At 52.5% G+C, this 13,769-nt stretch overlaps 1 protein-coding gene across 1 annotated transcript in view; it reads right to left on the bottom strand.

Annotated features, from left to right (window-relative positions):
• The window catches only part of SRCIN1 (SRC kinase signaling inhibitor 1), a 51,831-nt gene that overhangs the window by 23,486 nt on the left and 14,576 nt on the right, over window positions 1-13,769 (bottom strand). Inside the window, exons 3-4 of the mRNA XM_042779930.1 lie at window positions 8,148-8,171; window positions 91-283 (exon numbers count right to left, since the gene is read on the bottom strand). Of these exons, the coding sequence (XP_042635864.1) occupies window positions 91-283; window positions 8,148-8,171 (217 nt within the window). The remainder of the gene's footprint in view (window positions 1-90; window positions 284-8,147; window positions 8,172-13,769) is intronic.

Here is a 13,769-nt window from a genome sequence, read left to right as displayed (position 1 = left end):
GGGGGTACCTGGGGATATTTTTGGGGGGGGATTTTGGGGCAGGGGGTTCCTGTGGGTTTTTTTGGGGGCGGATTTTGGGGCAGGGGGTACCTGGGGAGCGCAGCTTGCTCTGGCTGGCCGAGCGCGCCAGGGGCAGGCTCTGGCGGAACCGGTTCATCCTGCTGAAGCCCAAGGGCAGCTCCGCCTCCGACATCGTCTCCAGGGACTCGGCCGAGGCGAAGGAAAGCTTGGCTTGGTCCGCCAGACCCGGCTGGGAGCCCTGGGAGTGCCGAGAGCTGCGGGCCTGGAGCGGGACAGGACAGTGAGGGGACAGGGACAGGGATGGGGACAGGGATGGGGACAGGGATGGATGTTCCAGCACCCCAAAAAATCCACCTCGTGCATCCCAAAATCCACCCTGTGCACCCCAAAATCCATCTTGTGACTCCCAAAATCCTCCTCGTGCCCCCCAAAATCCTGTTTGTGCCCCTCAAAATCCTCCTTGAGCACCCCAAAATCCTGCTTGTGCATCCAAAAATCCACCTCATGACCCCCAAAACCACCTCGTGCACCTCAAAATCCACCCTGTGCCCCTCAAAATCCACCTTGTGCCCCCCAAAATCCTCCCTGTGCATCCAAAAATCACCTTGTGCCCATCAAATCCACCCTGTGCACCCCAAAGTCTACTTTGTGCACCCCAAAATCCACCTCATGACCCCCAAAACCACCTCGTGCACCTCAAAATCCACCTTGTGCCCCCCAAAATCCTCCCTGTGCAGCCAAAAATCACCTTGTGCCCATCAAATCCACTTTGTGCACCCCCAAATCTATCTTGTGACCCCCAAAATCCACACTGTACACCCCCAAATTCACTTCGTGCACCCCAAAACCACCTCGTGCCCATCAAATCTACCCTGTGCACCCCAAAATCCACTTTGTGCACCTCAAAATCCACCTCGTGCACCCCAAAATCCACCTCGTGCACCCCAAAATCCACCTCGTGCACCCCAAAAATCCCAGCCTGGATTTTCCACCCCTCATTCAAGGCTGGCAAACGCAGCAGAGGGAACAAAAAAAAACTCCCTGGGTGCGGAAAAGGAACAACAGCTCCATTTTAAACCAAAAAGAAAAGGAAAAAAAAAAGAAAAAAGAAAGAAATCAATATGAAATGATAACAGCCGTCATCGCCGTTTCAATGAGACGTTAATTGGAAGGTTTAATTAATGCTGAAATGTTAATTGCTGGAAAATTGACGGCTGGGGTGGTTGTTGTGGTGGGAGCACAAAGAGCCCTGGCAGAGCCCCGGACCCGGAGAGGGAGGGGGGACCCGAACGTTTATGGAGGGTTTTGGGGGGCACAAGATGGATTTTGGGGGGCACAAGATGGATTTTGGGGTGCACGAGGTCGGATTTGGGGTGCACAGGGTGGATTTTGGGGTGCAGAAGGAGGATTTTGAGGCGTACAAGGTGGTTTTGGGGTGCTCAAGGCGGTTTTGGGGTGCACAGGCTGGGTTTCGGGGGGCACAGGGTGGATTTTGAGATTCACAAGATGGATTTTGGGTTGCACGAGGTAAATTTTGGGGTGCACGTTGTGGATTCGATGGGCACAAGGTGATTTTGGGGGACACAAGGTGTATTTGGGGGTGCAGAAGGGGGATTTTGAGGTGCACAAGGTGATTTTGGGGTGCACAGGAGGATTTTGGGGTGTTCAAGGCGGATTTGGGAGGGCAAGAGGAGGATTTTGGGGTGAACGAGATCGATTTTGGGGTGCACGAGTTCGATTTTGAGGTACACACTGTGATTTTGGGGTGCACGAGGTGGATTTTGAGGTGGACAAGGAGGATTTTGGGGTGAGCAAGATCGATTTTGGGGTGCATAAGGAGGATTTTGAGGTGCACAAGGTGATTTTGGGGTGCACGAGGTGGATTTTGAGGTGGACAAGGAGGATTTTGGGGTGAGCGAGATCGATTTTGGGGTGCATAAGGAGGATTTTGGGGTGCACGAGGTGGATTTTGGGGGACACAAGGCGGATTTTGGGGTGCACGAGGTGGATTTGGGGGTGCAGAAGCAGGATTTTGAGGTGCACAAGGTGATTTTGGGGTGCACGAGGTGAATTTTGGGGGACACAAGGAGGATTTTGAGGTGCACAAGGTAATATTTGGCGTGCACAAGGTGGATTTTGGGGTGATCCCAGCCCCCCTGTCCCTGCCCCACACCCCCCCCGGTACCGACGCTCACCCGCTGTGGATAATTCACGCAATCGCTCAAACCACAAAAAACCACAAAGTAAAAACCCCAAACCCCGCGGGCAGGATGGCAGTTAATGGGATTTTAGCCCGGGAGGGACCGTTCTGCCCCGATGCTCTCACAATGAGCTGTCCCCAACCTCAGAAATGTCACCAGAACTGGGGCAGAGCCACCCCAGCCCCCCCTTCCCTAAAACAGGGCAGCGCTGTGGGCACGGAACTGAACCCAGACGGGGACAGAACCCCCAAAATATGGGCACAGAACCCCTAAATACGGGCACAGAACTCCCCAGATGGGCACAGAACCCCCCAGATGGGCACAGGATCCTTAAATATGGGCAAAGGACCTCTCAAATGGGCACAGAACAAAAACGGGTCGTGTCCGACCCAAACCTAAAAAAAACGGGTCCTGTCTGATCCCATCCCAAATTAAAAACTGGTCCTGGTTGAGTCCAACTCAAAGAAAAACAGGTCCTGTCCAATTCCATCCTAAGGAATAAACGGGTCCTGCCCGACCCCATCCCAAATTACAAACAGGTCCAGCCTGAGCCCATCCCAAATTAAAAATGGGTCCTGGTTGAGCCCAACTCAAAGCAAAACGGGTCCTGTCCGACCCCATCCCATAGGAAAATGGGTCCTGCCCGACCCAATCCTAAAAAAAACGGCTCCTGTCTGATCCCATTCCAATTTAAAAACAGGTCCTGGTTGAGCCCAACTCAAAGAAAAACGGGTCCTGTCCGATTCCATCCTAAGGAATAAACGGGTCCTGCCTGATCCCATCCCAAAAAAACCCCGGGTCCTGCTCGATTCCATCCCAAATTAAAAACAGGTCCTGCCTGTGCCCATCCCAAATTAAAACCGGGTCCTGCCCAACCCCATCCCAAAGGAAAATGGGTCCTGGTCGAGCCCATCCCCCAAAAAACGGGTCCAGCCTGAGCCCATCCCAAATTAAAAACGGGTCCTGGTCGAGCTCATCCCAAATTAAAAACGGGTCCTGCCCGACCCAATCCTAAGGAATAAACGGGTCCTGCCTGATCCCATCCCATAAAAAACCCAGGTTCTGCCTGATCCCATTCCAAATTAGAAATGGGTCCTGCCCATTGGACAAACCCCAAAACAAATCCAGGATGGTCAAACCCCAAAACAGAGCCGGGGTGGGGGCTGTGCCCTCCAGGAACCCCCAGAAACCCCAAAATCACACCCCATGGGCACTGAGGGGGCTGTGGAGAGCTCTGGTAGGTCCTGGCAGGTCACAGCAGGTCCTGGCAGGTCCTGGTGGGGCCTGGAAGGTCCTGCAAGGTCCTGGCAGGTCCTGATAGGTCCTGGCAGGTCCTTTCGGGTCCTGTCAGGTTCTGGAAAGTCCTGGAAGGTCCTGTCAGGTTCTGGCAGGTCCTGTCAGGTTCTGGCAGGTCCTGGCAGGTCCTGGTGGGCCCTGGTGGGTCCTGGCAGTGCCATCCCCTCTGCAGCTCCTCCACACATTGGGATAAAGGGAAGGAGCCCTGAAATCCTGGAACAGCTGGCACAGCTGGCACAGCAGGATGGAGCCAGAGCCCTGCCTGGACACTGGGATCGGGATTAATCCCCACTAATCCCAGCTCAGTGCTTAATCCTGGCCTAGAACCCATCTGGTGCTGAGCCCTTGGGGTGGGATGTGGGGAATCCATGGGTGGGGAAATGGGGAAATGGGGAAATGGGGAAATGGGGAAATGGGATGGGATGGGATCCATGGGATTCAATGGGATCCATGGGATCAGTGGGATGGGATCCATGGGATGGGATCATGGGATGGGATCCATGGGATCAATGGGATGGGATCCATGGGATGGGATCCATGGGATGGGATCCATGGGATCTCTTTGAGCAGTTTTCCCTCCCCAGTCTGCCCAGCTCCACTCCCGGCTGTCTGTGCCATTCATTGATCCCTCCCTTCATGGAATGGGAATGGGAATGGGAATGGGGATGGGAATGGAGATGGGAATGGGAATGGGGATGGGAATGGGAATGGGAATGGAGGAATCCCAGCTGGGATGCAGCTACCTCAACCATTAACCAACATTCTTAGCTAGAACACACCATCCTTGACCAAAAACCAGCATCCCTGACCAGAACCCAGAATTCCCAATGGCAATAGAACATTCCTGAACAAAAACCACCATTCCTGACCAGTAACCAGCATTCCCAACTGGAATACATCATCCCTGACCAAAACCCAGCATTCCCAGCTGGAATGGAACATCACTGACCAAAACACAGCATTTCTGATCAGAACCCAACATTCCTGACCACAATCCATAATTCCCAACTGGAACACACCATCCCTGATCAAAACCCAGCATTCCCAAATGGAACAGAACATTCCTGACCCAAAACCAGCATTCCCAACTGGAACACACCATCCTTGACCGGTAACCAGCATTCCCAACTGGAACACATCATCCCTGACACAAAACCAGAATTCCCAATGGCAATAGAACATCCCTGATCAAAATCCAGCATTCCTGACCAAAATTCAGCATTCCCAACTGGAACAGAACATCCCTGACCCAAAACCCAGCATTCCCAAGTGGAACACACCATCCCTGACCAAAATCCAGAATCCCTGACCAGTAACCACCATCCCTGACCAAAACCCATCATTCCCAACTGGAATCCATCACCCTCCGTACCCAGAAATCTTCTCTCGAGCCTGGAGCCTCCCTCAGGTTCCAGTTCCATCCCAGAGCATCCCAGCGCCGCCCGTTCCCTGCTCAGACATCTGATCTTGGCTGGGATGAAACCGAACCCTCCCTGCTCTGTGTTTTCCCTCAGCTCATCCATGAATTCCACGCAGGAAGGAATTTCACCATCCCTGGAGCTGCAGGAGCCGGGAGATGCCCGGTTGGGAATAAATTGAGGGGAAAAACAGGAGGAAATTTGGGCAGAAATGGAAGAAATGAGAAATCCCAAAGGGATTTTCCAGGAGTTTTCCCCATCCCAGGGGTCGTGGCCTCTCCCTCGGCTCCTCCCCAGCTCCCTCCCCTCTCTCCCCATCCCCGTCTCGCCACCAAATTAAAATCGTTCTCGCTGCCGGCAGCAATAACTCATCCCACGTCTAAAGCTCGGTTTTGTCAGGATTATCCCGATTAACCCAGAATTAATCCCGATCTCAATGTTAACAGGATTAGCGTTCAAATCGGATTAGGGGGTTTTTTAAACCGGACCCCTCGACCAAAGGAAGCGGGGCGGCATCCAGATGTGCGCGGCATCCAGATGTGAGCGGGACTCGCCCGGGATTATTCCCGACCCTCATCCCCATCCCGACCCCTCTGCAGGTGACAAAACCCGCGTGAGGTGTCCCCAAACCCAGAGAGGGGACACGGGGGCTGCTCGTCCCCTCTCCTTGATTTTCCTGCTACCAGCTAGAAGCAAATCTAGTTTTTTAAAAAATTAAGATTAAATTTCAATTTAATTTAATTTAAATTTAAAAGCGCGGATCTCGGATCGAGGTTTCCTTGGGATGGATCATGGCCCGGCCAGGTTGAATTTCCTGAATTGCTGAATTTCCTGTATTTCTGTATTTCCTGTATTCCCTGTGTTCCTGTATTCCTGTATTTCTGTATTTCCTGTATTCCCTGTGTTCCTGTATTCCTGTATTCATGTATTTCTGTATTCCTGTATTCCTGTGTTCATGTATTTCTGCATTCCTATATTTCCTGAATTTCCTGTATTCCTGTATTTCTGTATGCCTGAATTTCCTGTATCCCCGTATTCATATATTTCTGTATTCCTGAATTTCCTGTGTTTCTGTATTTCCTATGTTCCTGTAATTCTGTATTCCTGAATTTCCTGTATCCCTGTATCCCTGAGTTTCCTGAATTTCCTGAATTCCTGTATTCCTGAATTTCCTATGTTTCCTGTATTTCTGTATTCCTGAATTTCCTGTACTCCTGTATTCCTGAATTTCCTGAATTTCCTGTATTCCCTGTATTCCCCGTGTTCCTGTGTTCATGTATTTCTGTATTCCTGAATTTCCTGTACTCCTGTATTCCTGAATTTCCTGAATTTCCTGAATTTCCTGAATTTCCTGTATTCCTGTGTTCATGTATTTCTGTATTCCTGAATTTCCTGTATTCCCTGTGTTTTCTGCATCCCCGTATTTCCTGAATTCCTGTATTCCTGAATTTCCTATGTTTCCTGTATTTCTGTATTCCTGAATTTCCTGCATTTCCTGAATTTCCTGCATTCCTGAATTTCCTGTATTGCTATATATCCTGAATTTCCTGCATTCCCGGATTTCCCGGTGTGGATGAAGCCGCTGCAGAGATTTATTTCACACACCAAACCTGTCCTTGTGTCCTCATCCCCCGCAGTTTTCGCCCCGCCTGGATCTTTTTTCTTGGTTGGTTTTTGATGTTCCTTTAAAGTCCCGGCTCCAAAGGATCCCGAGCTTTTGGATCTTCCCGTTCCTGTCTCATCCCACCAGGAGCCGCCACACCCCCGGCATCAGCACCGCGGGACCCCCAAACCTCGAAAAAAAATTCCCTGAGGGAATTTCCCCCCTTGGATGTCCCCCAAAAAAATTCTGCGAGCCCCCACAAACCTCTCACAGAAATTCCCTGAGGGAATTTGCCCCCTTGGAGGAGCATTGCTATTTTCGTTTTTTGTTTAAGCACGGGAAGAGTGAACCCACCGGGGACAACGCGCCAAGGTCACCCGGCGAGGCGAGCGACCTTGAGGCGCTGCCAGCAGGAGGAGGAGGAGGAGGGAGAGGCGGGGGATGGGGATGAGATTCCTTCCCCTCCTGGACACTTTGTTTTCTGGCCTGGGGATTCCCTCAGCACCGAATTCCAGTTTGGGAATCCAAATCCTCTTTTCTCTGATTCAGGAATTTGACACCAAATTCCACTTTGGGAATTCAAATCCTCTTCCCTCTGAATCAGGAATCTCCCAACACCTAATTCTAGGTTGGGAATCCCATTCCTGTTCGCTCAGAATCAGGAATCTGAGCCAAATTCCGGGTTGGGAATCCCATTCCTCTTCCCTCTGAATCAGGAATTTCCCAACATCACATTCTAGTTTGGGAATCCCAATCCTCTTCATTCTGGTCTTAAAATCTCCCAACTCCAAATTCCAGTTTGGGAATCCCATTGTTCTTCCCTCTGAACCAGAAATCTGAACCAAATTCCAGTTTGGGAATTGGATTCCTCTCCCCTCTGATTCAGGAATCTGAACCAAATTCCAGTTTGGGAATCCAAATCCTCTTCCCTCTGATTCAGAAACCTCCCAGTACCAAATTCCAGTTTGGGAATCCAAATCTTCTTCCCTCTGATTCAGGAATTTCCCAACACCAAATTCCAGTTTGGGAATCCCATTCCTGTCCACTCTGAATCGAGAATCTCCCAGCATCAAATTCCAGTCTGGGAATCCAAATCCTCTTCCCTCTGAATCAGAAATCTGACACCAAATTCCAGTTTGGGAATCCCATTCCTGTTCACTCTGAATCAAGAATCTCCCACTATCAAATTCCACTTTGGGAATCCCAATCCTTTTCCCTCTGTCCCAGAATCCTCCCAGCACCGAACAAACTCCTGGAAATCCTTCTGCTCCTCCTCCCCTTCCAGGGCCTGGCACAGCCTCTCCCATCCCGAGCCCCCCACGCTCCTCTCCCCATTATCTCCCATCATTTCCTCATCATCTGGGATTATTTTGGGGAATGAGGAGCCCGGAAAGGGAGGAGGAGCAGCAGGATTTGGCTGTGGGGTGGGAACACACAGAACAACTCACAGCTCACCCCAAACCCAAAAATTCAAAAATTCCCTTCAGCTGAGCCCAGACCAAACCACCTCAGCTCAAAAATCCTCATCCCAAAAAAACCACAAAACCTCCAGAGGGGGCCAAGCACATGCATTTCAAAGAGAAAGCAGGAAAAATCCGAAATACTGACCTTAAAGCTCCAGTAGTTGGGTTGCTAACGACAGAAAAAAAAAAAAAATAAAACAACACACACAAAAAAACCCCAAAAAAGTCAAAACAAAAAAAAAAAACCAACAACAAAGAAACAAAAAAAATACCATTAAGATTCTTGATTTTACTTTTGTTTTCCCTTTGAGAATTTGATTTAAACCTGCTCTGGTTCCTGTCCCTTCCCAAAGGGTTGCTGGAATTTTGGGGGGGTGAGGATTGACGGAAATTGGGGTGAAAAATGCAGGAAAAGGGGGTGGCACAGCAGCCACCAGTGTCACCAGCCCGTCCCGGCGCTGGAAGTCACAACAATTTTCATTTTCCACGGGATTTTGCCACCCCCTCCCCGTGAGGGGCTGTCACCGCTGTCACTGCAATGTGGCACCGGCGGTGACGGGAGCTGGCAGCGCTCCCAGCCCCGGGGCTGCCCCTTCCCGAGGGGATTCCAAGGGATCTGGAGGTGGGCAAATGATTCTGGACACGGGGCAAGTGATTCTGGACATGGGGCAAGTGGGTCTGGGTGCAGGGCAAGTGATTCTGGAGGTGGGCAAGTGATGCTGGACAAGTGATGCTTTCCTCTTTCCCCTCCTCTCCCTTTCCCCATTTTTCCATTTCCCCTTTTTCCTTTCCCCCTCCTTTCTCTTTTTCCCTTTTCCCCGTTTTGCCTCCTTTTCCTTTCCCACTTTTCCCCTTTTCCCCTTTTCCCCTTCTTTCCCTCCTTTCCCTTTTTCCTTTTTTCCCTCCTTCCCCTTTTACCCCTTTCCCTTTTTTTTCCTTTTCCCCTTTTTTCCTTTTTTCCCTTTTTTCCCCTTTTTCCCTTTCCCCCTTTTTCTTTTTCCCTTCCTTTCCCTTTCCCCCCCTTTCCCTTGTTTCCCTTTCTCCCTTTCCCCTCTTTTCTCTTTTCCCTTTTTCCCTCCTTTCCCTTTCTCCCTTTCCCCTCTCTCCATTTCACCCCTGAACAACCTCAACAATTTCCCCGCTCCGATATTGCTGATCCTATCAGCTCCCATTTTATTTATTATTTTGGGATGACTGGACAAGCTCATTCCCGAGCCCATAAATCACATCCCCACCGCCGGCGCGGATCCAGAACCTTCCAGCAGCGATCTGGGGCTGGCCACCATCACCAGGGACACGTCCCTATTTCCCAAAATTCCAAAATTCCCAGTGCCCTGTGGGACAGGGACACGCTGCTGGTCCCCTGCCGGTGGCCAGGAGCCACCCCGGGGTCGCCAATCTGGCGCTGGTTGTGGTGGCCAGCAGCACGCGGCTCTTTTGTCACCTCCATCTGTCCCCGCTGGCACTGCTGCCACCGCCGGCGCCGTCCCAAAAGCACCAAAAGCAGCTCTGAGTGTGGATCGGGGATGGATCAGGGACTGTGACATCCCAAAAACAGCCCTGAGTGTGGATCGGGGATGGATCAGGGACTGTCACATCCCGAAAGCAGCCCCCAAAATTTGGGGGACAAAGCTGGGACATCCCAAAAACACCCCCGGGTATCGATCAGGGATGGATCAGGGACTGTCACATCCCAAAAGAAGCCCCAAAATTTGGGGGACAAAGCTGGGACATCCCAAAAACACCTCCGGGTGTGGGTCAGGGATGGATTAAGGACTGTGACATCCCAAAAACAGCCCCCAAAATTCGGGGACAAAGCTGGGACATCCCAAAAACACCTCCAGGTGTGGGTCAGGGATGGATTAAGGACTGTCACATCCCAAAAGAAGCCCCAAAAATTCGGGGACATACCAAAAACACCCCCGGGTGTGGATCAGGGATTGGTCAGGGACTGCCACATCCCTGCAACACTCCCCAAATTCGGGGACATCCCAAAAACACCCCCGGGTGTGGGTCAGGGATGGATCAGGGACTGTCACATCCTCTCAGCACCCTCAAAATTCGGGGACAAAGCTGGGACATCCCAAAAACACCCCCAGGTATTGATCAGGGATGGATCAGGGACTGCCACATCCCAAAAGCAGCCCCAAAATTCAGGGACATCCCAAAAACACCCCTGGATATTGATCAGGGATGGATCAGGGACTGCCACATCCCAAAAGAAGCCCCAAAAATTCGGGGGCATCCCAAAAACATCCCCGGGTGTGGGTCAGGGATGGATCAGGGACTGTCACGTCCTCGCAGCACCCCCCAAAATTTGGGGACATCCCAAAAACACCCCCGGGTGTGGGTCAGGGATGGATCAGGCACAGCCACATCCTCTCAGCACCCCCAGAATTTGGGGACAAAGCTGGGACATCCCAAAAACACCCCTGGGTATCGATCAGGGATGGATCAGGGACTGTCACATCCTTGCAGCATCCCCAAAATTCGGGTACATCCCAAAAACACCTCCGGGTGTGGATCAGGGATGGACCAGGAGCCGTCACATCCTCTCAGCACCCCCCAAAATTTGGGGGCATCCCAGAAACACCCCCGGGTATTGATCAGGGATGGATCAGGGACTGTCACATCCCTGCAGGACCCCCCAAAATTTGGGGACACAGCGGGGACATGCCAAAAACACCCCTGGGTATTGATCAGGCACTGTCACATCCTCTCAGCACCCCCCAGAATTTGGGGACACAGCAGGGACATCCCAAAAACACCTCCAGGTGTGGATCAGGGCCTGTCACATCCCAAAAGCATCCCCAAAATTCGGGGAACAAAGCTGGGATATCCCAAAAACACCTCCAGGTGTGGACCAGGGACTGTCACATCCTCTCAGCACCCCCCAAATTTGGGGACACAGCGAGGACAACCCCAGCGCGGTGTCCCCGTCCCTCGTAGCCCCTTCCCAGCCGGATTTGCCCGAGGAGGGAGCGCAGGGGAGAGGCCCCGCTCCAGAATTAACATTTCGCTGGCTCTTCAAAAACATCCAAGGGAGATAAAGAACCGGGAGAGGATGGGAAGCGACAGCCTCGTTCCGAGCCATAAAACACAGCGAGATGAGGGGAATGACACCGGTTTAATGACAGTGACACTCGTGTCCCTGCTGCTGGGGGTCCCCAAAATGCGGGGGGTGAGGGCAGGGAAAGGAATGGACGCGAGGATGGGGTGATGTAATCGGGAATGTTTTGGGAGTTAAGTTTGGAGGGGAAATGAAGGGAAAAAATGGAATTAAGGAAATAAATGGGAGGAGTAAGTGGAGGGAAATGAATGAAGGGAATGAGTGGGAAAGGAGGGGGAAAAGGGAAAGGAGGGGAAAAGGAAAAGGGGAAAAGGGGAAAGGAGGGAAAAGGGGAAAAGGGGAAAGGAGGGAAAAGGGGAAAAGAGGAAAAAGGGAAAAGGGGGGAGAAAGGGAAAAGGGAAAAAGGGGAAAGGAGGGAAAAGAGGGGAAGGGAAAAGGGGGGGAAGGGGAAAAGGAGAAAAGGGGAAAAGGGAAAAAGGGGAAAAGGGAAAATGAGGGAAAAGGGGAAAAGGGAAAAAGGGGAAAAGGGAAAATGAGGGAAAAGGGGAAAAAGGGGAAAAGGGGAAAAATGGGAAAAGGGAAAAAGGGAAAGGAGGGAAAAGGAAAAAGGGAAAGGAGGGAAAAAGGGAAAAGGGGGAAAGGAGGGGGAAAAGGGAAAGGAGGGAAAAAGGGAAAAGGGAACAGGGGAAAAGGGAAAAGGAAAAAGGGGAAAAAGGGAAAGGAGGGAAAAAGGAAAAAGGAATGGAATGGAATGGAATGGAATGGAATGGAATGGAATGGAATGGAATGGAATGGAATGGAATGGAATGGAATGGAATGGAATGGAATGGAGGAAATAAAAGGGGAAAAAATGGAATGTTGGTTGTGGCTGTCCCAGGAGATGACGGGAGGTAAATGAAATGAAATCCAAGTGAGTCAGCGCCTTGACCGAGGGGGACTTCCCCTGGCTGGCAATTAAATCCCAAATCTGTTGGTGATTAACGAGGCACGACCGTGTCCCTGTCGCCACCACCCCGGCACGTTGCGCTCCGAGGGAGGACAGAGGCGGCTTCATCGGCTTTTTAATTAACTCATTTCCAGGACTCCCAGCTTCCGATCGAGTCCCCCCCACCCGCGGGCACCGCGTCTTGACAAACAAAATTCTCCTTGAAAAATAGCAGTGAAGTGAATTTAATCTGTTTCTCCTTATTAAAGTTTTTTTGTTGTTTTGGTGTTGTGTTTTTTTTTTTAATGCTTTTCAGCGCCAGTGAAAGTGAATTAAAGTGGAAATAACAGCATGACAAGACAGGGAGAAGAATGCAAACAGTGACCAGACAGAGATTTTTGCAGATTTTTGTCACCTGACGTCTCGCAATTATCTCAGGAACCTCTCGAACGCCACCAGGGGAGGGGACAGCGGGGACAGGGTGGGGTGCGGGAGGTTTGGGGATCACTCAGGGCTGCTCAGGAGGCTCCCAGAGCCCACCCGGAGCTTTTGCTGCTCCTCTCTCGGACCCTTAGAGGCACCGAGGTGACATCAGAGATGCCACATCCTCCTGTCGCGGCGGCTCAACCCTCCGAATTTCCCCTCCAGGCCCCTCCAGCCTCCTCCTCCTCCTCTCCAAACTCATCAGCGCTAATTACAGCGCTGGTGCCACCAGAGCCTGGCAGGTGACACCGCGGTGGCTTTGCACGCCTGGCGCTGGCTCCAGCCTCCTCTCCCGGTGCGAGGCGAATCCGCAGCGCCTGCTCGGAGCCACGGATGCAGCAGGACGTGCTCTGATGAGGAGCGGCCATGCTGGGGCTCCAAAATCTCCTTTTTTTTTGCAGCAACCCCGGTCAAGGTCGGGCTCAGCATCCTTGGAGCGTTTTGCGGCTCACGAGCATTGGGGGGGTCTCTGATGGGTGCGATCAGCGCCCCAAAACCTCGCTCGGGGAGGGGTCAAGGTGTCCCTCAGTGCCTCAGGCTGGGCCAGGGCAGGGCGAGCTGGCAGGAGTTGGCCAGATCGGATGGCACGGTGGCCATGGCAACGGCACGGCGGAGATGGACCGAGCACAATGGGGACGGGCAAGGTGGAAAAGCGGCGGCGAGAGGCGCTCCCCGCCCCGCTCAGCCCCGGGGTGACCCCACCCGGATCCAGCCGGCACCCCCAAACCCGGCAAAGGGGATAAATCCGGGAGAAAAGCAAAGGGGAAGAGTTGGGGGTCCCCTGGGAGGGGTCACAGCAGCCCCTGGGGTGGGGGGGGGGTGCAGTACAGGGGGGGAGGGTGAACCCCCGTTCCTGGTGGGGATGGGGGTGAGGAAGACTCCGGCACTGTGAGGGGATGGGGGTGAGGAAGACTCTGGCACCGTGGGGGGATGGTGAACCCCTGTTCCTGGTGGAAATGGGGGTGAGGAAGGCTCTGGCACTGTGAGGGGATGGTGAATCCCCTTTCCTGACCGAGATGGGATGAGGAAGACTCCGGCACTGTGAGGGGATGGTGAACCCCTGTTCTTGGCCAAGATGAGATGAAGAAGACTCCCCATGGGGGGATGGTGAAGCCCCGTTCCTGACCGAGATGGGATGAGGAAGGCTCTGGCACTGTGAGGGGATGGTGAACCCCCGTTCCTGACCGAGATGGGATGAGGAAGACTCCGGCTGCCCTTCCTCTGTCCCCTCCCTCGCCGCAGGGACAGCGGAGCCGCCGCTCCGGCTGCTGCAGGGCTTTGGTGTCCCC

Source organism: Catharus ustulatus, chromosome 23 (assembly GCF_009819885.2).
Source record: "Catharus ustulatus isolate bCatUst1 chromosome 23, bCatUst1.pri.v2, whole genome shotgun sequence".
In the NCBI taxonomy this organism is placed as follows: Eukaryota; Metazoa; Chordata; class Aves; order Passeriformes; family Turdidae; genus Catharus; species Catharus ustulatus.
This window is presented reverse-complemented; position numbering and strand designations above follow the sequence as displayed.